The 25,254-nt window shown below is 32.2% G+C and overlaps 1 protein-coding gene across 6 annotated transcripts in view; it reads right to left on the bottom strand.

Annotated features, from left to right (window-relative positions):
* Window positions 1-25,254, bottom strand: part of SENP6 (SUMO1/sentrin specific peptidase 6) — a 110,479-nt gene that overhangs the window by 34,967 nt on the left and 50,258 nt on the right. For all 6 annotated transcript variants that reach the window (XM_008578977.1, XM_008578979.1, XM_008578976.1 and 3 more), the window contains 9 exons: window positions 18,526-18,671; window positions 14,958-15,255; window positions 10,602-10,837; window positions 7,406-7,576; window positions 3,579-3,612; window positions 2,990-3,184; window positions 1,789-2,015; window positions 470-579; window positions 240-356 (listed from right to left, as the gene is read on the bottom strand). In XM_008578977.1, the coding sequence (XP_008577199.1) occupies window positions 240-356; window positions 470-579; window positions 1,789-2,015; window positions 2,990-3,184; window positions 3,579-3,612; window positions 7,406-7,576; window positions 10,602-10,837; window positions 14,958-15,255; window positions 18,526-18,671 (1,534 nt within the window). The remainder of the gene's footprint in view (window positions 1-239; window positions 357-469; window positions 580-1,788; window positions 2,016-2,989; window positions 3,185-3,578; window positions 3,613-7,405; window positions 7,577-10,601; window positions 10,838-14,957; window positions 15,256-18,525; window positions 18,672-25,254) is intronic.

The raw sequence follows: 25,254 nt of genomic DNA, 5'->3' as shown, positions 1-25,254 counted from the left end.
TTTCCTAGTGCTTGAAGTGTATTATCTTATTTAGTTAGTATGACCCTTCTAGATATTATTATTCTCATTTTTAACGTGTGGAAACACAAGTAGAGACAGATTAAATGACTTCCCAAATGTAATACAGTAATAAGTAGTGATGGAATTCAAAACCCAAACAGTTTGATTCTAGAAAACAAAAATACACAATGTGATAGAATGTAAAAGATTTGCTAAAAGGTCAATAGAAAATAACTTACTTTAAATAAAAGTCTATAATAACATCGTTTAAAAATTCTCCTTCATTTAGACAGTGCAGGTCCTCGTTAGTAACAGAGATGCCTCCTTTAGCTGGAGGAGGTGGATATACTATCAATCTGTAACAAAATAAAAAAAAAAAATCTCTCTCTCTATATAGAAATGTATAACTGAAACGTAATAAAACTTAGAAGAAATTTAAGAGCCTTGCAAATGTGAAGAATTCTCTCACTTTTCTACAGGGCCAATGAAGATGGTGTGGTTCTCTCCAGTTTCTTCTTCTTCATCAAAAAACTGGAATTCATGTTTGTTTCTAAGTTGTATTTTAGATTCAAAGGACACCTGGTAAAGAAATTAAATTATCAATTCACACAGTCAATTGGGAAAATTTTCAATAAAAAGAGCAAGCACAGGGCAAGAATGTTTTTCAATTAAGGAGGATTAAAAATATAAATCTAAGAAGTATGCAGAATATTTGATAATTAAAAATAAGCAAAAGAAGTCTCTTTTTATCTATAGCTTCTAGACAGTGATACTCTCCCAACTTATGTAACAATGGTTTTCCTGTATCTTATTTCTCAACTATTTCCACTATCCATATTAAATTAGATTATGTTAGCAAAATTCAAAGAACCTTGCAAAAACCCAAAGTGATTTATTCTTCTAGTAGTGGAGGGTTATTTAAGTTCCATGGCTAGGCAACCCATGGGATGTGGGGGCAGAGGCTTAGGGAACACACTTCAGTTAGCTCCAGCCTTCCACAAAGCAAATTAAACAGGGAGTCTTTAGAGGAAAGAGCCTTCCAATGAAATTTGAGTCTATCCCAGCTGCCTTATGGCTTCTGCTGCTCTTTTCTTCCTCTGGCATTACCTCCTGGAGTCATCTCTGCAAAAGAAGGAAAACAAGTCCCTTTCCTTCTGCTCTTTTCCCCAACCCACTATGTTAATAGTTCTTCTCTGAAGAATTCAGCTGCTGTGGTAGGGAACAAACTTAGAATTTTTAAGTTATATTTGTATCTAACAACATATTATGTATTACAGTCGTATAGCGGCCTTTGGTTCAGGTGGCTTCAGAGTTATCTAATTATAAGTAGTTATTCTAGGATTGTATACATATTTCGAACATCAAGGTCAAATAATATGTATTCTTTACTTCAATTTTTCAACCATGTATGCCTATGTTACATATAAACGTACGTATATCAGGGATCAAAATTCCTCCAAACCTAAGGGCAACAACTGATTTGAATGTAGCAGTGTATGTCTATGTATGCTGTGAGTGAGCTCTAAAGAAAAAAGGATGAGAGAAAAAGAAAAGGTGAAAAGTAAAGATGAGAAATTGTGAAGAGGAACTAAAAATGCTTCTGAGACATATCAAGTACTACCCACCATTATTGTTTCGACACAAGATAGCTTGCAAATCACAAATAAAAGCAAATAATTCTGAAGTAGAATTAAAAAGATTTAACACTGAAATGAAAAGTATTACAAGAAAATATATTTCCCTTTAAAACTATCCATTATTTAACATTATTTTTAAAAATTTATTTACAGTTTTAATTTTGTTCTCTTTTTGCAGACGACTTCCTTTGATGCTCTCTTCATAGTTTCTTGTACAGGCAACAAGTCTGCTATTGGCTTCTTCAAAGGGAATTTTCGCAAAAAAATTGGAAACATTATTCTTTATACCAATGTCAGTAATGATGCTTTCAAATACTGAATTTGCCTGAGGATCAAGGCTATTTTGAAAAATTAAAATTATATATTGTTCTTCCAAATCTGAAATGAAATAAATATATCTGTAAGTCTAAAAGAACAAAATAAGTAAATAGATAATTTTTAAAAAAGAGTAACAACTCAATATTCCTAAAAAGATAAGCAGAAATCCTGGTATAAATGTCCAAAACAATGTTTGGCATACAGTGGATAAAGAATAAATACAGGAATGAAGACCAGTGAGCATTATCTGACGATGTCACCTAAGTTATTAAGAGAAAGGGAACTAGAACACATTACTCTAGCAGTAGCTTGAAAACAAATCTATTAATGGACATAACTAATTTACTTCATCTGATAGGATCCAAATCTATTTATAGTCTTAAATACATATCTATTAACATTTTTGTCAAACACAAATAGGAAAGTGCCCAAGCGAACTGATAATATCTATAGAGAATATAAATGCAAAATTGCTATTTACTAATGTGCCAACTCTTGTATCTTTAATGGCAGCTAACAGTTACTCATCATTAAGGTGAAGCAGCAATTATTGCTGAGATGTATTTATTTTATAAGCAGTCATGCCATGCCATAAATGTTAGAGGTGAAAGGAAACAAACTGGAGAACCACATCTATTTATTGTAAAGGATGAAGACCTATTCTGTGAACCTGAAAACTTCCTATTCAGGCCAGGTTTCAAGGATTCCAGATTTATATGGCTGGTTTACACTTAGCGTTCCTATCAGTTAAGAGAATTCATTTTACTCAGATTAAAGTGTTATAAGAGTAAAGATCTTTTGAGTTTTAAACAATTTTGAAAACATTCTAAATGGGTAAAACCTGGGTTCTATCTTCAGCCCTCTTACTTTCTGTGGACTTTTCTTCATCTGTAAAATGGAGAAAGTAATATTTATCTTACAAGGTAGCTGTAAGGACTGTAGATAATAAATATCTAAGGCATTAACCAAAGTACACTCAAATTCCACTAATTCAACAGATTGGATACTATTAAAATCTGTTCTATATAACTTACTTGTTAACTTATTTATTCCTCTACAATCATTCCAAACTTTATCCTCCTTGTTCATTTGCAGTTGCATGCTCAGCTTTTGATAAACTGCTGGTATCGCCTGAAGAAAGACTACTGGTAATTTTCGGACATTACACCATTCACATTTAGTTAGATCAGAGGTATGTAAAGTAATTTCTATAGGATCACCTTCTGGTTCTGGAGGAAAACAAGTAGAAATGAAAAAGGAATCAATTCTTAAGAGGGCAAAATCATAAAGGGAGGAAATTGTGAGGAAATACAAATTTAATGTTAAGCACATATATATTACGCTCTGTAAACGATACTATCATGGAAAATGAAGAAAAAGCTTATAAACTATCTTAAAGAAGCATCTACTTTTTTTTCTAAATGAAAAAAGGGTTCTAAAATGTTAGGATTTGTGATATTACAGAATAAAATTACTCCAAGATATACGTTCTCTTTGTTAAAAAGACATATGTAATTACTAATCACCTTAATGAATTTTATGAATATCATTTAATCTTTTTTCATATAAAGTGTTTTAGCATAAATAAAGCTTTCGTGAGCAAAAAGACATAAAATAGCTTACCATCTAGCTGTATCTTGATAAAATCTAAAGAAAACTAAAAAATAAGGTAAATTAGTACTGATCATAGACAAATGAAGATTTTGCTACACATACCCTAAATGAAATGTTACTTGGACCCTAAGTCTATAGATGGAAGAAAAACTGAGCCATCAACCGTGTGTGTAAATATAATATAAAATCCTCCTGCCCCAATTATCTCTCAGAAAGACAGGCTTTGCCTTTTTTATTCAAGGATGTTTCTTATATTACTGGTTTATTTCTTAAAACCTCACAGAGAAGTTGACATAACATTACAAAGAACACCCGAATACTCTTTAGCTAGATTTACTAACTTAAAATCCTGCCATGTCCACTCCATCACTCTTTCTATAAATATACTCATTTCCCTTTTGCTAAACCATCATAAAGCAGGCAGCAGACATCATAACATTACATCCCCAAATCCTTCAGCATGTATCTCCTAAAAACAAGGACATTCTCCAACACAACCAAAACATTAGCATATCTAAGAAATCAATATTAACTTCATACAACATACTTCATACTCAAATTTCCTTAACAGGTCAAAATTGTCCTTTATGGCTGTTTTAATTTTCTCCCAAACCATGATTTTGTCAAGGTTATATTGCTTTTATCTTTTCTGTCTGCTCCAGTCTAGACCAAAAACCTGCCTCCCTCTATTTTTTATGATATGGGCTTTAAGGAATCTAGGCTAGGTTCTGCAAAACATCCAATATCTTGACTTGTGTTCCTCACTTTAAAATTCAGGCCATACATTTCCAGCAAAAACAGCACATAAGTGATGTGCTGATACCTCCCACTGTACCACATTAAAAGATATAGGATGTCAGGCTGTCCCGCTATAAATACAAGCTTAATCATCTGACTAAGGCAGGGACTGCCAAGTCTTTCCATTGTAAAGATATATTTTTCCTTTTGCAATTAAATAATCTGTGGAGAGATACATATAAGCTTGTGAATATCCTGTTCCCTAATATTCTTTCACCTAATGGTTTTAGCATCACTGAAGTTTCTTGCCTGAATTGGTTATTATTGGTGGATACAAAATAGTGATTTTCTGACTAATTATTTCAACGTGAAGAAGACACATTAAGCCTGATACAATCTGAATTAATCATCATTTTGTGGGTTTATAGAAGGTAAGAGAATCAAAAAAGGAGGCAAGTACTTTGAAAGGCATTTAAAAAATAAGATAGATTGATATAGAGAAACGAACAGATATGCAAAAAGCAGGTATAGTAAAATGCTAATGGTAGAACTTAGCCGGGAGGTCTACTAATGTTCACTGGAAAATTCTTTCAACTCTACTGTTTGAAAATTTTCATAATGTAAAAAAAGCAAGAAAATATAAAATAAATTTAGTAATTACTACAATTGCGAAGTGTAGAATGTCACTAAACATACCTTCTAATACCTGCATCTGAAAGTAATGTTAACAGATTTCATTGGACAGTAACATGTTATTTGGAGACATCAAAAATGGGTACTTGTAGCTTAGGAAATATTTCAGCATACATATAAGCTGAAATTATATGCTTTAGAAAAATATGTTAGATGATTCTAAAAGTGTTAATAATGATGACAGAAACATTTGAATAAACTTGTCATGTGAGATGAAGGAATTAAAAGATGTGTAAATATTTGTCATTAAAAAATGTGTGTACCTAAATTACACACAAATATTAATATTACAACTAGACATTGAGCTATTTCATCCATATCTCCAAAAGTTCTAAATGTAAATGGACTGAAAACTTAGATTTTATATCTTTTCACTGGAGAAATGAAGGATTGCTTTATATTTGGGCAAATGTGGTATTCCTAAGACATTTTACTTTACACCGGCATTTCTAGATAGCGCCAATTCTATCACTGAGTGAATTTAAAATGATTAAATTATCTAATAATAAAAATGAGTGTGAAATTTAATAAAACATTTAAAATGTTTCTTAATTATAACTTGGCAAAAATAATTTCACTACAAAACATAGGAAGTTATGCTAAAGAAGAAAATATCAAATCATATTCTTAAATCACAACATCTGAAGAAATTACAGATCTACTATACTTCAATGAAGAACGTCTTTGGGAAAATCCCAGGAAGGTTAACACCACACTGCAAATTTTCACGTATTTTCAAAATTATAGATTTCTACATTATATTATTTTGGCTGAAATATTTCATTTAGCATTTTCATTTTAATTTAAAAATTTAATTTAAAAAAAAGCATATCAATACATTTTCCATTACACATACTGTCTTTTATTTCTTCAATTAAATTCACAAAGTTAAATTTTTCTTCACTGTAGCATATATAACCTAGCCTATAACTTATATGGAAAAAAAAAATCACCCAAATTTTGATGTAGCTCTTGATAGATAGCTTTGACACTAAATATGCTACTTTCAATTAAATGTCTAAATTACCAGCAACCCTTTCTCTTCATATTGAAGAGTTATAAATAACAGTGCTAATGTGGGGGAAAGCCTCAAAACGTATAGGGTATTCCTGGAAATTTTTGATGTACGAAAGGACACTTCTATTAAATGTCAGAAACCAGGAAAGATAACCTGCATTAGGAAGACCTATAACAAAACACAAGTTTCATAAATCCCAGAAAACCTTAATATATGTCACAATGTTATTGGGAAACAAAGGGTAGACAGTCTATACATAATTTGCAATTATGTATTTAAATCTTCATAGTACTTAAATCTCCGAGGTACTTCTGAAACTTGGTAGTTTTTAATTTCTGGGAAGCTGGAGTATTTTGGATGGACAAGAAAAAATTGCTGGCTTTTCATAGAGCTTTGCTCTGACTAACAAATCAGGTTCACATTTCATTTGCTCCTATAAACTAACCTACAATTTTTTTTCTTTTGGTTGTATGTTACCCTAGAACGATGAACCTTTATCAGAAAAGATATAATTATTACTTACCATAACTTAAATAATATAATAAAACTACCTTTTAACTTTCCTGCTGTGATATAATATGTTCTCTTAAAGATATTATTTTATATATACATGACAATACTAGGAGACAGGTTTTGAAAGAAGAGTTAGAAACAAATAGGGATAAGTTAAGGCATTATAAAATAAAAGTTACAGAATAAAATAAGATAAAAAAAATAAAGGTGTACAGTGCTTCAGGAAGATTATCTACCAACAATGTTTAAAATACATTAGAAAGAAAAAAAATGATGACTAAGAACGCTGATTAGAGAGATTATATCAAAATTTCAAATAGATAAATACTTGAATTGGATTGGTGGCAGTGGAATAATAAGTAGACAAGTATGACAGGTAAGATAGAGACTACAGAAAGTCCTTTGGGCATTGTGAACAATGAGCTAGCCCAAAAGCATAATATCTTCTGGGTGGCCACTGTAGTCCAATAATCTAAGAGTCTTAATGCTAATATATTTTTCAGCAGATCTCAAAGCTTTTATATTCTTTCTCTCACTACAGTTACTCAGTATACTCTATTCATGCACTGAGATAGCATGAGAATAAATCAGTAGCACTGGAAGATTTTCTAACTCTTTGAAATGAGTCATATTTTCCTACAATGAATATGTTACTACTTCAAGCATTACACTTTGACCAATTTTTATCCACTGATTTTTAATGTGAGGGGCCACTATTTATATACTCAAGGCAAACTGAAATCTTGAAATAATTTTGATATACTATTAAAGTAAATATTGTAACTTACAAATTTAAAAATATTACAAATTAGCCTTAGCAATGAAATTTTGAATCTTATAACTGGTACAGTAAAGAGCTTAAGAATTTACTTACAATTACAGGCTCTATTAATAGCCGGAAGAGAATTCCTACTCGTACACTTCGACAGTTTAAAATGACACTGTCAAAGGAATTTTGGCAGCTTAAAGACACAGGTTCAACTAAAGTTTCTTGAGAAATCAGTTTACGACGTTTTAGAGGTGTGTTGATAATAGAATTGCCAAACTGAAAAGGAAAAGTAAATTTTCACTTAATGAGTTACTAAAACAAAGCTGCAAACTAAATACACACATGCAAAGAAGACCCAATATAAGCAATGTAATTATCACAACATAAAACTAATTTTCCTTTAATGGAATTAGATGAAATAGAAATTTATGGTTTTTCACATAACAGTGAATCCCTTCTACTTTATCTAGCTATACTTTATCCAGTTATTGTTTGAAATTCAAGTAATAGCACAACTGTCAGGAATGATACTCTGGGAATCAGACTGTCTAGGTTCAAATCACAGCCAAACACCTTTTAATGACCTGATTAAGGTAAAACATTAACTTCCTTAAGTTTTAGTTTCCAAAACTGTAAAATATGAAGATTAGGAGTTCCTACTTAAATGAACTAGTGTATTAAAGCAGCCTAACACAGTACTTCATGCACAATAAAATGCAAGATAAAAGTTAGCTAGTAATAGTGGTAGTGGTCGTAGTACTTAGATTAAATCAGCAATTCTTTAGAAAATAAGTAATTTAGGGGAATGACTATTTGCATTACAAAGAATGCTTCTTTATACATTTACGTACTTGGAACTACTTGATACATTAAATTATGATTTTACAGTCACTTCCAAATACAAATTAATGTATAAACAATATAATACATAATATAAACAATATTTTGTATTGTAAGTATACAACTTTAATTAAAGGTAGTTATATCAATAACTATATTATCATTATAAAAATAAAACAATCTTGACAGAAAAAAAGAAGAAAAAAATATCCACTGCACAGACATAGACACTAATTCAAAGTACCCTTCTAGTGATATTTCTACGATCTATGTCATACGAAAAAAAAAATGATTCAAAAAACCAAAATGTGATCATCATATATATATGTACACACACACACACGCACACGATTTTGCAAACTGCTATTTAAGGCTTAAGAACAGATTTATCATTAATATTTTACCATATTATTAACAGAAACCTATTAGAGAAGTTTAAAAGGTTGTTTTTGTTTTTTTAGCTTTAGTTATTTCTTCAAATGTGAGGTTATTTAGCTCACTATTAAAACATAATAATTTAAGAGCTATTCTAGCTGAATCCCTAGTAGAGAGACTGAGTCTAGAATGTGGGTGGTCCAAACCTCCCCCTCCACAGGAGCATCATCAAAAAGAGCAACAAACTGCTCACCTACAAATTTCATCATATGGAAATCATTATTTATTTAACTGAACTCTTCTATGTCAGACATCTGAGTTCTTTCTGATCTTTCCATGATAAACTATTCTCCAATGATGCATTTTTGTAGCTAAATCCTGGTACATACCTAGAATTATTATCAAATTGCCCTTTGAAGTTATACCAATTTACACATCCAACATTCCATTTCTCCAAACACTGTTTAAGATGAAAGACAGTGTCACACTTTTAAAAATTTTCAGCAATGTGGACAGTTAACAAAAGGTATTTTACTTTCATTTTCACTCCTTTGATTATTACCTTTCCTTTTTTGAATTCTACTCATTTCCTTTACTCATTTTTCTATAGTTTGCTTCTATTTCTTGATTTTTAAGAAATTAAAAATATGTAAAGTATCAACTTACACTCTGTCACATAGTTTACCATTTTTCTCCTATTTGCATTTACCTACCAAATTCTGTTTATGGTATTTTGGTATGCTATTCTATACTTTTCATTTATTCAAATATATTTATCTCTCGATTTACTATTTTTGCTTGTGCTGTCATGCTTGGAGAAACATTCCTTAAGAGTATATAAAAATATAAATCCATACTTTTGCTATTATCCTCATGGTTGTTTTTTGTTGTTTTTCATTTCTTAAGATTCCCATCTTAACAACCAATTACATGTTTCCATATTTTCAACTGTATTACTATAAACCTGACATATACACACACATACAATTTTTTAATGTTTATTATTTTATAAAAAATGTTTTTATAAAAAATCAGATAATATACACATATTTGTGTATTTTATTATTCCCACACAACAGTACTATGTAGAAATCCTAAAAGTCACTGATTTAGCTCTAATTTTTCTTTTCAATGGCTGCATGGTATGAATATGCCATAACATATCCATATTAATGGGGAGTAATTTTGTTTGCAGTTGTTTGCCAATGATCACATTTGTACATACAGCCTTACATACTGGAGATGAGGGGGAATTCCTCTGAGATGAAGTCTAAGGAACTAATTATTTAGCAAATGGTGCAACATACATTTAAAAACTTTTAATAGATGTTTTTACATTGCTTTCCCAAAAAAACAAAATAATTCTTTTCCGTTGGCAAATTAGAAAAGTACCCTTTCTCTTGGATTCTTGCAATACATCTTGATTGATTTTGTATTAATTTTGCAAGTTTGTTAAGTATAATTATGTTTCATTTTCTTTATCTGCACTTCCTTATAATTTACACTTTTCATGTCACAGTTTACTATCTGAATTTTTTCCTTTTGCCACTTTTACCTTTTGTTCATTTTCTTTTTACCTTCTAACTTTTAAGAGATCTTAGTCTATTATAGATATTAAAGTACAGCATGTCGTCTGCATTATAAATATTTCTCTAAATTGTTTTTCTATTGACATAATTTATGTTATCTTTTACCATGTGACCATTTTGAAATGTTTATATAGTAAAATATCAAATAAAATATAATAAAACATAACAGTATTATAGTAATACATCTAAGTTAAAATGACTTCTCCATCTGGTAAATTTTAAAAGAAATCTTGTATATACTGAGATTCTACTGTAATGTTAATACTATTTTTTCTTGCTTAATTTTTTTATACTTTATTCCTTTAGTTCAATTGAAATTTATTTTTGTATACAGTTTAATGTTATTCCAAATAATCTTCCAAGTGGTACTTAAGTCCCATTTAATGCATAATCTATCTCCTCTTCCTACTGACACTGCCAAATCGCCCTCCAAAAAATATCTACATCCCAAAGGGGAGAATTTAATCTGAACAAATGTCAACAAATGTGAAAAGTACCTGGTCTTTCATTCTTGCTTTTCTTGGCAATGCAACTGTATTTAACTCTGATTCTGCTGGAATGCTTCTTAGTTCATGCTCTACTCTGCAGGTATTTTCATTTAATGCTGCCTCTACTTTTCCAGTGGATGGTGCTGGGGAAGAACATGCTGAATCAGCAGGTTGAGGAGACATACTCTCTCTTCTGTTAGTCCTGTCATTGTCATCATCATCATCATCATCACTGGACAAAATGACTAAAATTATAAAGAAAATTCATAATTTATATTTAAGTTTATAATTAAGATTAAAATTTATCTATAATATAATTTCCTATTTCATTTCTGTCAGTTAAAAATGTAAATAAATGGCCACAGTGGGAAATATACAAAATTTGCATTGGATCCCCTCCAGAGCTGAGATTTTAAAAAATGAGCGAAGCTACAATCCACTCATTTAATGACAATGAGTTAAATTTGAAGAAATCATAAGACTTGGCATCTTTTTAACAATATTATACAAATACAAAATTGATTCTAAAGTTCACACTACTCACCTACACAGCAACATCATCAAGTTACAAGAATTAAATGTTTATAAGTGTTCTATTTCAGTTTCAAAAAGTTTATATAAATATTCTATAGTTAAAAAGCTGTTCTCAGGGCCGGCCCGGTGGCGCACTGGAGAGTGCGCTGCTTGGGAGTGTGGAGGCGCTCCTGCCGAGGGTTCGGATCCCATGTGGAGACCAGTTCCTGCTCACTGGTTGAGCGTGGTGCGGGCGCAACACCGAGGGTTGCGATCCCGTTGCCGGTCAGTAAAAAAGACAAAAAAGGAAAAAAAAAAAAAAAAAAAAAAAGCTGTTCTCATAGTTGCTTTTATTCTATTAAAAAAGAATGTATTCTACATGATTTTATATCTAAGATCTTCCCTCAGGGTCTGCTACTAATTGAATTGTGTCCCCCCCCAAATTCTTATGTTGAAGTCCTAACCCTCTAATGTGACTATCTTTGGAGATAAGGTCTATAAGGAAGCAATAAAAGTTAAATGAGTTCATAAGGATAGGGCCTTAATCCAATACAACTGGTGTCCTTGTAAGAACAGGAAGAGACACCAAAGATCTCTGATTGCACACAAAAGAAAAGGCCACATGGGGACACAGGGAGAAGGTGGCCGTATGCAAGCTAGGAAGGGGCCTCACCCAACACCAACCCTGCTAACATCTTGATCTTGAACTTCTAGCCTCTAGAACTGTGAGAAAAGAAATTTCTTGTGTTTAAGCCACTCACTCTACAGCATTCTGTTATGGCAGCCTGAACAGACTAATAACACAGGGTACTTGTACTCACATTCTAAACTTGTTCCTACATACATCAGCATGTCTTCCTGCTCACTTCATTCTGGGTTCTGTTCAAAAGTTACTTATCAAAGGTGCCTATTCCACCACCTATCTAAAATTGCACCCTCCCTCCTCTTGACTACTGGCAATTGTTACTCTATATTTCCTAGACCTGTTTTACTTTTCTACATGGAATTTATAAGTACCTGAGACATTATACATTTTAGTTATGGACTACCTACAGTAGAATAAAGTCTTCATGATAATAAATTATTTTAATAGGAATACACATTTAAGAATGATCAAGTATACTAAGGAAAAAGACTTTGAAATCTAAAAAATCTGTTTTGTTTTTTTAAAAATCAAGCTCTAATAGTTTATATGTATGTAATACCGAAAAGTTACTCAATCTCCTTAAGCCTAGGTTACCTTACGGGGCATATTAGTACCTACCTTACACAACTGTGAAAACTAAATTAAAACTGGTTAGTGTATAAACCTTTTCTCACCAATGCACACAAGTATGCAGTAAATGACATCTTTTATTATCAATATGACATGTTGTTAAAATGGAACATATTTTTCCATATACTTTAAGGAAAAATATTTAGCCTTTAAATTTTTCTTTTTGAGCAGAGAAGGACAGCAAATTTATGCTCTATAGTTTTATTTTTTTGGTGGCTGGCCAGTACAGGGTCCAATCCCTTGACCTTGGTGTTATAACACAGAGCACTAACCAACTGAGCTAATTGGCCCTGCCCAACTTTACAATTTTAAATCACTGTTGATGTGGTCCTATCTTAAGCTCTGAATAGTAAACTGCTTAAGGAACCTCAGACCCACAGGAAATTTACTTCCTTATGTTATCAACCTACATGGCTGATGTAGATATAGTTATTTAAATTTTGTTTTTACTCATCAACTTTCAGTTCCCCTCAACCTGGAAATCTCCTCAGGATCTTCATAGTTTGGCTCAGTGATAACACCAACAACTGCCATTATAATAAGTGAGACTTCTTTTCATATCTTACCATTAACATACAAAAACCACACCATTAGAAGACTCAAATGATGTTAACAATATTTAATATTGCATAGGTATACCACTAAAACATATCATAAATTTGTCAAATATCATCATCATAATGTCCTAATAGAGTATTCTTAGTTGTATAGCTATCATTCAGTAATTATTTTCCTGAGTTCCTTTTGAAAAATAATGTGTTGGTATGGGCAGCGGTTTTTATATCAAATTAAAATAGAAATTTTAAAATTTAAAAAAGATCCTTAATTTTTGCCCTTTTTAAGCAGGTTTCAGAATAATGCTATGAAACCCTAAGCAACCTCCAAAGATAAACAACGGACAGCTTTTTTTCTCTTTGAGGGGATAGAGGGATATCATAATGAACTAATTAATTTTAATATTTTGACATATTTCAATGACTAATAGTCATGATTCTTTCTGTGACTCAAGTTCCCATTAATGGTCTGTGGGAGCCCTTTCATTTTAGCTCCTGTGTCCTTTTGACATGTTCGCAGTAGTTTCTGACTGCTTCCGTGCTTCCTGTTATGACTAGACAATCTAGATTTAACTCATACATTTCAGGCTCCAGACCTGGATTTAGCTATTTCTCTAAGAAGCTCTGGTTATTTTTGGTAAAAAATGGTATTTAAAAACACAAATATGAGAGCTAAGGTTGCTCATTTCTATACTAGCGTTGTTTACTGTTTTCTGTGGGTAAAGCTAGAAAATATGTACTTTATACATAAGAGAAATGTAAGTTCACACTATTATCTCCAATTCAAATTTAAAGTTATAAGATTTTTACTTCTTTTATTTTTACTTTTGTATTCCTTTCCTTTAACGCTGAAAACTTTGTTTCTAGAGACAATAATATAATTACTTATTTGCTTTATCAATATGTGTATGTCTAAAAAACACCCTCCCTCCTCTTAACTCCTGACAATACTATTATTAATAATAATATTACTTAATATGCTGAGGATTTCTTTGCAGTTCTATTTAACCTTAATATATCAAATCAGGAATGGAGACAGCCACAACATTAATTTAAATTCATTCAAAATAATTCTCAGTGCTCAAGCCACCAAGTAAATATAAGGAGTCTTCAAAAAGTTCGTGGAAATATTCGTATTATCTTTTAATTCCATTTTTCCACGAACTTTCTGAAGTACCCTTGTATATAATTAGGTTTGTTTGTTTCATTTTGTTTTTAAATTTGTTCTTTTGTTTAAAATTTTTTTTTATTTCTTTTTGTTCTATAATTATGTAAAACATTTACAAGGTTCTAAAGTCCAATCTATAAAAGAAAGTACATTTGGAGAAACGTAGTATCTATTCCTAATGCCTACACTGTTCCCCCCCCCCAACCAACCACCTTTTCTACTAGTTTTTGGTTATCTTTCTATTTTTTAAAAGAAACTATATTCACTCTCCCCCTCTGTATAGTATATTCTTGTCTGCATCTTGCTTTATTTACTTAAAGATACTGGAAATCACTCTACACAGTATTATAACAGATCCTTCCTTCCCTTTACAATATTCTATAGTTTGTTTAGCCCATCCCCAATTGTTTCCAATCTCTTGCTATTTATTACAAACAGGACTGCATTCCACACACATACACACAGGTACACATGTGTCCAAGGTATGAAAAAGATTTAGGGAAGGAACAAAGTGGTAAGGGAACTAATTTTCACTGAGTCCTTTCTATGTGTCAAATATTTTACTGAGCTGTGTTAAGATACATGTTATTTCATTTATTCTCTCAAAAACACTATCAGCAGGAAATACACCCATTTACAAATTAGAGAGATTAGAGAGATTAAATTAATTTGGCCAAAGTCAGAAAAATGGACATAACTGGCACTTGTAAGACTGGGGCCATGGTCTATGTTTACATAACTAATACAAGAAGATACCTATTAAAACTATACTTCTTAAATAGGCTCAGTCATTAAAAATCTACATAAAAATACTGGACTGATATAAGCAATATTAAAGGCAGCAAAATACTTACTTGGATCATTTAGGTCTGACAGGCTTGTTTTCCTTTCTTTCAAGTTTGCGATTTTGGGTATCTTTGCCCCAGGCAAAACAGTTCTTCCATTAGTCTGTAAATAATTACGTCTGCTATCATCACAATTCACAATGATATCAATTGGAACCTTTTCCACACTGTTGCCATAAAACTTCTTGGTTGTTAATCCTGGGTTTTGTGATTTCTGTCCTCTAGAATTCTGATGAATTGATGTTCTTAGTAATGGTCCAGTAGATTCATTCAAAGTTATAGCTTGTCTGCAATTTCTTTGCAAATCCTTAGGAAAAAGAATACCACAACTTTGGCATTTGGTCTGATTTTCTTTTCCACATTTTGGACAACATTCACGCTGTTCAGACACTTTAAGTTCCAAAAGAACAAAAGAAATAAAAGATGTTGGCATTTTATTTCAACATCAAAGAACCCCAAAAAAGTATCAAAATTAAGTCTCTCTCTCCCCAGCATCACAACCATGGCTACCATGAGATCTATAAGCTAATTCTGTCTTTAAGAATCTGAGAATATGATCAAGCTGAGTACTCAGTGGTTCCAATATTTTATTTTCTGTAATAAAGATAATTAGGACATATTTAAATGAAAAAAAAAAACTCCATGGAAAAGTGATACTTTCAGATATTTCCTTTTATAAAACTGATACTAAAACAGAAATAGCACATCTCTACTATTAAAATTTCCAGTACTAAAATATAAAAGGAACTATATCCTGAACTATTGATATATGCTTTTTATCAGCTAAGTAACACATATCTTGGAACTATTTATAACAATCAGGAACAAAATAAGGATCAACTGAATTGAATAATATATTAAATTTTCCATGAGGAAAAATTAGAGATTAAGAATTTTATTAACTTAGGGGCCGGCCCGGTGGCACACTGCTACAGTGCGCCGCTTGGGAAGTGCGGTGGCGCTCCCGCCGAGGGTTTGGATCCCACATACAGACCGGTTCCCACTCACTGGCTGAGCGAGGGGCGGGCGCAGCACTGAGGGTTGCGATCCCGTTGCCGGTCCCGGTCTGGTACGGGCGCGACACTGAGGGTTGTGGTTCGTTGCCGGACACGAAAAAAGACAAAAAAAAAAAAAAAAAAAAAAAAAAAAAAAAAAAAAGAATTTTATTAACTTAGCTATCTACAAACTAGAATCTCAAAGCTGCTCAACTAATTTTAGTAAAGTATATGTAAAATAGTACATTTTCATAAAAATTTTAAATATAATTCCTTTTGAAAACAAAATTGATTAAAATCGCCATTTCCTCCCTTTTGGTAGGTGGAAAACTTTTACAAAATACAATAATTCCAAATTAGATATCACATACTATTTTCAAGTCTCGACATAAATAATAACCAACTATACTTAATAAGAATGATCCTGTCTTTGATGAGACACTACTGATACAATGTTATTTTTATTAAATGTTCTAAAGATGTTTAATTCTATTAAATTTATTTATTTATTTATTTTTAAAAAGATGACCGGTAAGGGGATCTTAACCCTTGACTTGGTGCTGTCAGCACCACGCTCAGCCAGTGAGCGAACCGGCCATCCCTATATGGGATCCGAACCCGGGGCCTTGGTGTTATCAGCACCACACTCTCCCGAGTGAGCCACGGGCCGGCCCTAATTCTATTAAATTTAAAGATAGTTTTCTTACAACCAGCATTTCACAGACTATACATGGAAAGAAAAAAAAAACCACTAACCTTGTTCACGAATTAAAGACTACATAGAGGCTGGCTACGATTCTTTATCTTCACTAAGAAGAAAATAAGAATAAATGGCACAGGAGTAAAGAGTAAAAGAAGGAAGATTTATTTTAGCATCAAAAAAAAAAACTCTGAGGTTTTCAGCTGGCATGCCCAGTAGAGGAAGGATGTTGTGTATAGGGAGGTGCTTTCTTCCTCTTTCCTTCTCCTTTACCTGGACCAAGCAGTGGGGATGCCTGGATGGCCTGAGCTGTGCACACTTAGGCTGACATGCCAGGAGACTGATCACATAAGTAAATACACTGGGGAGGATGGGATAAGGTTTTTCATTGCCAGAAGAGGGAGGAGTTATAAACACATAGTGGAAAAGGCTAAAATAAACATTGTGGTGTTGAACTAGAATTAGTTATCAGTGTTAACTCAGGCATTTTAATATGTATTAAATATTAATACATACACACACAAATTCCTAACTCTTTCCACTGAGAGGGCCTAAAAACAATGACACCCAGTATCAATGAGCTTAACTACTGCCCAAATATCTTCCCTCTGCTTAAAGAAACTTAAAGGAAGCTGCTTGGAGAAATGTTTGACTCTAGGATTAAGACAGTGAAATAGAAAATAAGTCTAGACCATCTTGTTATACCAAAAAGTGAAGAAGTACTCAAAGAATGATGTCAAAAAGAAACATGGGACAGACAGCTTGAAGGGACTCCCATGGACCAAGTCTGGTACAATATGAGTAAGCATCAAATTAAATAAACGTTAAAGACTATAACACTTTTGAGTAAAATAAGAATCCATGTGTCCATGCTGATATAAATAAATAAATGTGGGATAAAGAAAAGCTCTACCTTATGTTAGAAGTCGTATTAATAAATGAGTATAGAAATAGCTATTAATTTTACAGTGCAGAAATCTAGAAGAGAACATTCTTAAACAAGGTAAAAGTTAATATTATCATTAATGTGAAAATCAACAACATGTTTCTCCTAATATGATGCAATGAAAAGATTATAGCATTACTTCTGAGGTGTTCTTGAAAAATGTATATAAATTATGAAGAAATATCAGACAAACAAACTTGAGGTACAAAGTAAGTGGCCTATCTTCCTCACAAATTATGACAGACAAGGGAAGACCATGGAATAATTCAAGATTCACAGCGATTAAACTTAACACATGATCCTGAACCCAAAAAGGACATGATTTAGGTGAAATGTGAATGGGATTTGTGGATTAGATGATAATTTTGGATCAGTGTAAATTTTCTGATTTTGATAGCTACACTCTGATTATACAGAATATCCCCCTCCCAACTGTTTTTTAAAAAAACACCAAAACCACACACTAAAGTATTAGATGGTAAATGGGCATCATGCCTGTAACCTATACTCAAATGGTACAGAAAATGCATACATATACACACACAAATACGGGGGGTGGGGAGGAAGAAAGGCACAGGGAGGGAGGACAATAAAGCAAATGTGAAAAATGGAAATCTGGGAGGAGAATGTGTGGATATACCTTTATATATATTTTTTCAACTTTTCTATAAATTGTAAACTATTTCAAAAAACTTTTAGTTGAAAGCAATTATTTGGAATATTTGGAGGGAGGCACTGATAAATTCTTTCCAGAAAAAAATATTTTCTATACTTTGGACAGGTAAAAAATGGTCTATTGAAGGCAGAAGTTTGCCTAAATAATTGTTCTAGGTCTCTTCTTGTCCTATGATAAAAGATCAGCGAGGATTTAAAAAGTACTAAAAGTAATATTAATAAAAATGCCATCTGATTAGTAACAACAACTTCTCTACCTACCTCTAAATTGGTTAAACATTTTTTTGGAGCAGGAGACAGAGAAGAAGGCTGATGATATGTACTACAGTGCCGTTTCTGTTGTACCTTCCTCTTAATTTCAGGCTCCACATGAGATTCAGACTCTTCTGTTTTCTTCATTATACGTTCTAAAAGAGGGAGAAAAAACAAAAATACTGAAATTAAATTTTATAAATTCCTCATGATCTGTACTATGGAAAAATACTAGTTTATACCCTGGCTACTTCTGTCTACCTTTCTCTCCTCAGCATGATCTCCACACTGTGAACCACTTCATCAGGTGTACCAATATTCTTTTCAGCTTATTCTGTGCTACTAAGGCAACAGAAGCACTTCCTGTGCTGAACCATATATCCTTTTTTTCACTCAAAGTTAGTTACTCTTTTTAGACTAGTAATGAGAAAAATCTGGTTACAATTGTTTAAATAAAGAAAACTAATTCTCAAGCTAATGGTTTTTTAAGTAAAAGAAATATAAAACAGAATTTTCCTCATTATTTTTCTATGTAAATTTAATAATTTATTAAGGCTATAACTAGAATTTTTAAATGATTTGATGAACTCCAAAACAGGATAATTTAAAATTTACCACAACTAACTCATCAGCAAAGGTTTAATTATGCAAGAGACCAAAACAGGTTTCCAGAACTAAAACTAATGAATCTACACACCAAAATCCACCTGCCTACCTGCATAATCTCAACTTTGTTAAATGCTTCTGTTTTCCTATCTTTAATATTCTCTTTTGATTTTTTAAAATCAGGAAATTACATACACATAAGTCAACAGTATCTAATATTTAATTTGACATACAATACTGTCTTAAAAAACCTATACAAATATTCTTGCTTAGTGTAATCATACAGAATTTCACTAAATGATTATCGCTCTCTCAGCCTTTGCACCTCTATTTTCCTGGACATCAAAGCTAGAAATTTAAGTAATCGTTGACTACTTCTCATCCTTCCCTCCTCACTTTCAAGGGAATTCTACTTTCTAATCACTCTTAAATTAATTCTCTCCTCTACAACGCCATTGCCAGTACATTTAAGATGCTTAACTCTTGCCTAAACTGGTATCTCTCTCCAATTTTGCTCCCTTCAAATCTTTCCCCACTAGTGCAAAAGTACTCTAACACAAAAATGTGACACTGTCATTCTAATACTTAAAATCTTTCCATGATTTTAGTAGCTAAGGAAATACTCTAAACCTCATCTCTTGGCAAGCAAAAGTTCATAATGTTCCAGTCTTACATACAAACTTTACCTCAAAGGGGTGCATTTCTCCAGGGTGTTTTCTCTTTCACCCTCTTAGGCATGCTGTTCTCTTCACAAGCAAAGCCCTCCCTACCTGATGAATTCAAACCCTTCTTTGTTAAGAAGTTGCCTCTGCCCCACCCTAGAGACAATTAAGCAATCCCAGACGCTTCCACAGTACTTTATCTGTACTTATATTAGCATTCATTTTATTGTATTGTATTTATTTGTACTGGTCTGTTTCCCCCATTATATTGTCAGCTCCAAAAGAGCAGAAATCATGTTTTAGTCATGTGCTTTCCCAGCATCTAGAAACTGCACAAGAGCTAGACAAATGTTTACTAGGTTGAGTCACATGAAAAAGATAAAACTATATGAAACATAAAAAAAGAAGAAATCACAGGTGTGGGGGGAGAGAGATGCTGTTACTATGTCATCTCTGAAAATGGCATAATCTTTGCCACACAGAGATAATGATTAACACCCGTATCCAGAACCACAAGGACTTAGTTTCCAGGCAGACAGAGGAACTGAAAGGTGCTCCATTTTTTCTCCCAAGATCTAACATCTGAGGTTACAGAGAAGCTGCGCCAGTCGAGGGCATTCAGGTGTTAGTTATTATTTCTACAAGTGTAACTTGATTGATTAGATATAAAAAAAAGCAATTTCTATATAAGTGGTTATTTAAGAGCTACGATGTGGCAATATAAATAAAAAAGGAGGAAGATAACGTTTTGGAATTCAGAAACATACAAACACATTTATCTGGAACACACACCAATTATTTGCACACTCTAATTTATAGTAGAATAGTCTTAAACACATGGGTTCCCCCCCAAAAAAAGTGTTTTTGGCCTTACTAAATTCTATAATGTATACAAAGGAAAGCTTTTGCCTTACAAACATATTTTACTAATCTCTATAAGCCACACATCATTTTGCTGAAATACGTGTCTAATGTTTTCTGCCAGACCCTACTTAGAGACTGACATTTAAAAAACCAGAATAACTTCATTCTTGATTAAATGAGGGAACTTCAGAAAGTTTGTGGAAAAATGAAATTAAAAGATAATATATATCTTTCTATGAACTTTTTGAAGACTCCTCATATAATTATACTCTTCTCTCCACCATAGCTATCTCATTATGTCTGTAATATTTTGTCTACCACCCATCATAACTAACAAAGGCAGGCACAAGTAGCCCAAGGTTTGAGATAATTGAGGATTTTTATTGATAATAGATACAGAAAAATGATATTAAAAATCTTGATTCCTAAATTGAGGTTATCTATAAGGCTCTAAAGAGACAGAAAAAGCAAGAAATGACATGACTAAGAATTGTAAGATGAAACTTTCAAAACCAATGTGATGTAGAGGTATGGCAAATGACTGACAGTATTATAGGAAACCACAGTAGTGCTATAAAGAGACAAATAAAAAGCATAAAAATGTGAACGACAGGGTTAAATTCCATTAGGATTCTATCTTCTAGGTAAAAAAAAGGAGAATCATTTGAGAAGACGATAATTCAAGTAAAAATTAACTAGTCTCAAATTATATCAGAAACATAAAATGGCAAAAGACTTATGACTTGACTGGTCCAAGGATGGCAAATACTTAACAAATACAAGTTTTACTAGCTTACTAATCATGGAGCTGATTTTTGCTAAACCCTGACATAGCCTCCAAATCCTCAACAGATTACTTCAGGGAGATACTTGAGATGAAACCTATGACATTCCTGCTTTAGCTGAACTCCTCTTTTAGAAATGAGGAAGAGAACACAGAATGCTTACCCAAGACCACAAAGGAAGAATACCAATTAGGATACTCCCTGCTGAATTTTCTAGCTCAATGTCTTTTTACATATACTATACTATTTCTAGATAAGTGAGATAGCAGAAAAGGTGAAAATATGCAAGTTATTATTAGAAAAGTAAGAATGACCTATATATAGGTTGGATACATATAATACATTTTAAAAAACAAGTTTTTTAAAAAAGATCCTTCATAACAAGAATGTTCATAGCAGCAGTTTTATTCATAATAGACACACACTGGAAACAACCAAGTGTTCATCATGAGGAAAATGAATAAACAAATTGGTACATTCATACAATGGAATGCTAAAAAGGAAAAAACTACTGATGCATGCAACAATATAGATGAATCTCAAAAAAGTTACTCTGAATGAAAGAAGCCTTACATAAAAGAGTACAAACTGTATTATCCCATTTATATGAAGTCCTATAACAGGGAAAATTAATCTACACTAGGAATAATCAGAATGGCTACCATTTAGAGGGCGGGGTGGGTACTAATTGGGAAAGAACATGAGGGAACAAAGACAAACTAGAAACATGGTTGGTTTTCTCCATCATGCAGGTGCTACTATGACTGACTTTCAATATAAAAATTAAAGTAATGTACCACATTCTCATTATAACCTCCTTAAAAATCACTTTTGGCTATATGCTATACCTCTGGCCTACAGAATTTAGTGAAAACTCTTCAGCATAATAACCTACCTCTACAGCTTCATCTGTGGCCATCCTCTACCAATTCTCCAAACAAATACATTACTTATTCAAATATGTGAGGCTCTTTCACCCACTGTGCCTTTGCATTCCATTCACTTTACTTGCAAAGCTTTTCCTCCCCGACTTGGTCTGCCAAACTCCAATTAGCCAAAACTCAGCCTTACTCACTTCTTTGGTGAAGATTTAATTCAACCTCCAGAAAGGGTCAGTGACCACTCTTTTATGATACCACATTTTGCCTTTGTTTCTATATAGTACTTTGAAATTGTACAGCAATGTGTTTACAAGTCTGTGGTCTCTCTAGCCCTTGAGCTTCCTGAGAACAGACACTGTCATGGTATAGGGGTATGAGGCAAGCTTGAATTAATAAATAATACCCAACTTTAAGGTATCAGTGGAAAGCTTACAAATATATTTGCAAAATAAGCTAGTTAAAAAAAGACTTGACGTTCCAAAAACAGGAGGAAAAAATACAGTTGAAATTGATTACTCGAGCAATTTATTCAATATTTTAGTAGGCATTCCTGAACATTCACCCAAATACACTGAAGGGAAACAAAGTTAATAAATCAAAGAATGCTGTTAGAAACAAAAATGATTTCAATATAAACATAAATAAATAAAAATAAAACTAGAAGTACTTGAAAATAAAGGTGAATAATTTTAGAATTCCAGGGTAGGAAAAACTTTCCTAAACATGACACTAAAGAAGTAAACCTAACTTTAAAAACAGATTTGACTACACCAAATTAAAATGTACTATCTGATAACACTAGAAAAAAAGGAAAAGAAAAAATACAAATTAGAAAGATACCTGCATCAGATGACAAAGAATCGTTATCTCTAATTTATAATAACCTTTAATAAGTGATAAATATGCAAATGACATAATAAACAAATAGGCAGACATAAATAAATTCAAATGGCTATTGAATATATAAGATGCCTCATCAGTAATGAAAGAAATGTGAAAAAAAACCCGTATTTTGATTAGATTGCCAAACCTAAAAGAATGATATCTGATGTTGCTGAAAAGCAGGCAAAAACAGGTATACTCCTACAGTACTCTCTGTTGGGAGCTGACAACTTTTACACAGGCATTTTGGCAGTAACATATCAAGACTTAATATGCATAATCTTTGCCCCTGCAACTTTATTTCTAGGGATTTAACATAAGAAAATAGACAAAATACACATATGTACTAGTACAGTAATCTTAGTATTTATAACATCAAAACATTGAAAACAATTTAAATTATGGCATTCATTAAAAAATGATTACTGAGACTAGAAATATTAAGTTGTAAGGAAGTCCTCAACAGGTAAACTCATCCATTTGATTCACAAACTTCCTTTAATTGTGTTTTCCATGCTACTTTTCCTCTGACATTCCAGTATCTTTTAATTAGTGTATAAACTAGACAATATCATAATAAGTCAAAAAGCAAGTCACAGAACAATATACAAAGCATGAATGCATTAACAAAAAAATGTATATATATATATATATATATATATATGCATAAAAAAGGTTAGGAAAATCGTACATTAAAATGCTAAAAGCAGCTACCCTGACTGGTTGAGAGTGAGGGGTATTTCTCTTCCGCACATGTGAGTTAAATAGTGCTAAATCAGGTGATTGAGCTGAAATCACATAATGTAACTATATTAAAACTGTAATTAAATGTATATTCAGATACAGCACAGAATGTTTATTAATTCTCTTTGAGAAGGATACAAAAACAGGCTGAAAAACAAAAAGGAAGTTTAAGAAACACAAGGAAGAGTAGGTAGGGAAAAAAATTAGAGATCTTAATATTCAGTTATATAGTTGTTATTCTACTTTATTTAGAAAAATTTTAAAAGAATACCCGACAAAAAAGCAACAGGACATGGTCTGACCAAAAATTATACTTAATGGTTTATAAGCTTTAATTTTATACTAAGGAACAGCTTATCCATGCTAGTAAGTACTGATGCATGAATATAACTTATCAAAATTCATATTAAGTGCCTCTTCAAAATAAAGGGGGCTTCAGATCCCCATTTGTTTGCTGCCAAAAACAAACAAACAAACAAACAAAAAAAACCCCACCAAAATAAAAACAAAACAAAGGGGACAAAAAGAATAACAAAAAAAATCACCTTTGGTGTTAAGAACTACAGAAAGACCATGATTAATTCTTAGAAGAAAATTATTCCAGGTGCTATGATAGCTAACTAGTATTCCTGGGCTTTGAAATCTCAATACTTTAAAAACTATCTCCAAAGGATATCATAAAATAAAATGCGATTTTCATGCAACAATATATGCAGTATTATTATAACATTGATATTTATCCTAAACCCAAGCATACATGTACCTATCTAACACAAAAGAAGCTGAAAACAAGTTTACAAATTAAATATACCAGTATCCCTCTCCTGACATGTATAAGTACTACCTATATGAACCTCATTTATTAACCATGAGTCCACAGACATAATCAAACAAAGAGAAAAGACACGGCTCTTACCTACAAAAGAATCCTTATAAATAAATGTGATAAAAATGAAGAAAATAGAAAATCATCCCTTAGACAAACATCAAGCAGTAACTGTTGCCAGAAAGATCCACCAATGGATACTAAAATCAGTGGGTCAAAGTTGGAGGAGAAACAGGATTATCTGCATAGTCTCAGTATCTCTTCCAAGATCTTTATTAAGTATCAAGGGAAAAATTATAATTTTACAGTGAAGAAACCCAGCAGAAACTATCTTAACCAAGCAATCATGGCTAATATCATCAGTAGTAAGACATACCAACATCATGAAAGCCCTGATATAATGCACTGAGAAGGGCATGACATCACTTTTGTGGAAGTCTTGCCAAAAATGCTTAGTCTCAATCTAATCATAAAACAACGACATCAGA

The sequence above is a fragment of the Galeopterus variegatus genome, unplaced genomic scaffold (genome assembly GCF_000696425.1).
Source record: "Galeopterus variegatus unplaced genomic scaffold, G_variegatus-3.0.2 Scaffold1793, whole genome shotgun sequence".
NCBI lineage: Eukaryota > Metazoa > Chordata > Mammalia > Dermoptera > Cynocephalidae > Galeopterus > Galeopterus variegatus.
The sequence above is the reverse complement of the archived record's forward strand: the minus strand, read 5'-3'. Positions and strand labels throughout refer to the sequence as shown.